The sequence below is a fragment of the Poecilia reticulata genome, linkage group LG12 (assembly GCF_000633615.1).
Source record: "Poecilia reticulata strain Guanapo linkage group LG12, Guppy_female_1.0+MT, whole genome shotgun sequence".
NCBI lineage: Eukaryota > Metazoa > Chordata > Actinopteri > Cyprinodontiformes > Poeciliidae > Poecilia > Poecilia reticulata.
Window position 1 is genome coordinate 25,826,624 of NC_024342.1, and position 1,321 is coordinate 25,827,944.

General features: G+C 39.8%; 1 protein-coding gene across 1 annotated transcript in view; it reads left to right on the plus strand.

Annotated features, from left to right (window-relative positions):
- The window catches only part of slc30a5 (solute carrier family 30 member 5), an 8,899-nt gene that overhangs the window by 4,920 nt on the left and 2,658 nt on the right, over nucleotides 1–1,321 (plus strand). Inside the window, exons 7-8 of the mRNA XM_017307745.1 lie at nucleotides 2–176; nucleotides 894–1,023. Of these exons, the coding sequence (XP_017163234.1) occupies nucleotides 2–176; nucleotides 894–1,023 (305 nt within the window). The remainder of the gene's footprint in view (nucleotide 1; nucleotides 177–893; nucleotides 1,024–1,321) is intronic.

Here is a 1,321-nt window from a genome sequence, read left to right on the forward strand (position 1 = left end):
TGTCCTGGTTTCCCGCAGGCCTTCACCTTCGTGGAGCTGTTCTACGGCGTCTGGACCAACAGCCTGGGTTTGATCTCTGACGGCTTCCACATGCTGTTCGACTGCTCCGCTCTGGTTCTGGGCCTGTTCGCCGCCCTCATGACCCGCTGGAAGGCCACCAGGATCTTCTCCTACGGGTAAAACCAGCGCCGCCGCCGTGCTACGGCGCCACATCACGGCCAATATTCATAGGAAAAATAAAGGGAAAATTTCTGCCAAAAAAAACTCAAAAACTGGCAAAGTTTTAAAAGTCAAATATTTCCTAGAAAAAAACTTTTCTGAAATTCCAAAAAATCTGAAAATTTCCATTTTTCTAATCCAATTTTTTGTCTTGTATTTTTTTTTTTTTTACTTTTCAGTGAGCTCAAAATTTCTGGAMATTTTCTAGCAAGTTTTGAGATTCATGTCAGAAATGTTGTGGAAAAAAGACATTTCTGAGCTGCAATAGTTAAAAGATTGTTAGAAAAACAAGAACATTTCTGAGTTTAAACATTCAAATAATTTGCTACAAATAGGAAAATTTCTGAACACCAGAAGTGGAAAATTTGGTAGAAATGTTGAGATTATTCTCAGAATTTTCAACTTGAAACTGAGAAATTTCCACATTTTTCTTATCAAATTTTTCTTGCGTTTTTTTTACTTTCYAAGTTAAAATTTCCTTTTTTTTCTGTAGAAAATTTCTGAGATTAATTTGAAAATTAAAGAAAATGTTTATCTTGCAAATTAATTTCTCTTTTTATTTTCTAAAAWTTTTTATTTTTTTGTCAGAAATGACTCCTTTTCCAGTCTCGTTTGTCCCTTATGCTGTGCCGTAGTTTTCAGSTCCGGTTTCTCCCGACTGTTTGGTCTTGCAGGTTCGGTCGGGTTGAGATCCTGTCGGGTTTCATCAACGGCCTCTTCCTCATGGTCATCGCCTTCTTCGTGTTCGTGGAGTCGGTCACCCGCCTGCTGGATCCTCCCAACATAAACACCGACATGCTGACCGTGAGTTTTCCTTCGTCACACGACGCTTTTATCTGGACAAGCCAAAACAAACCGAGTCCGGAGTGAAAACAGTCGGGTTTGTTCTGGTTCTGGAAGAACTTTGTTGGATCAGCAGAGGAAACGCAGTCGGGTGATTTAAGCTCCTCCAGATGTTTGACAGAAAATATTATTGTTGTTGTTGTYRGCAAACAGGATTTAAAGATGAAATCTGGGTCAGGATGGCCTTCAGAACAGAACCTGATCCGGTCCAAATGGAGCTCTGGTTTAAAGAGGAGCTTTATGAATGAATGAATATGAC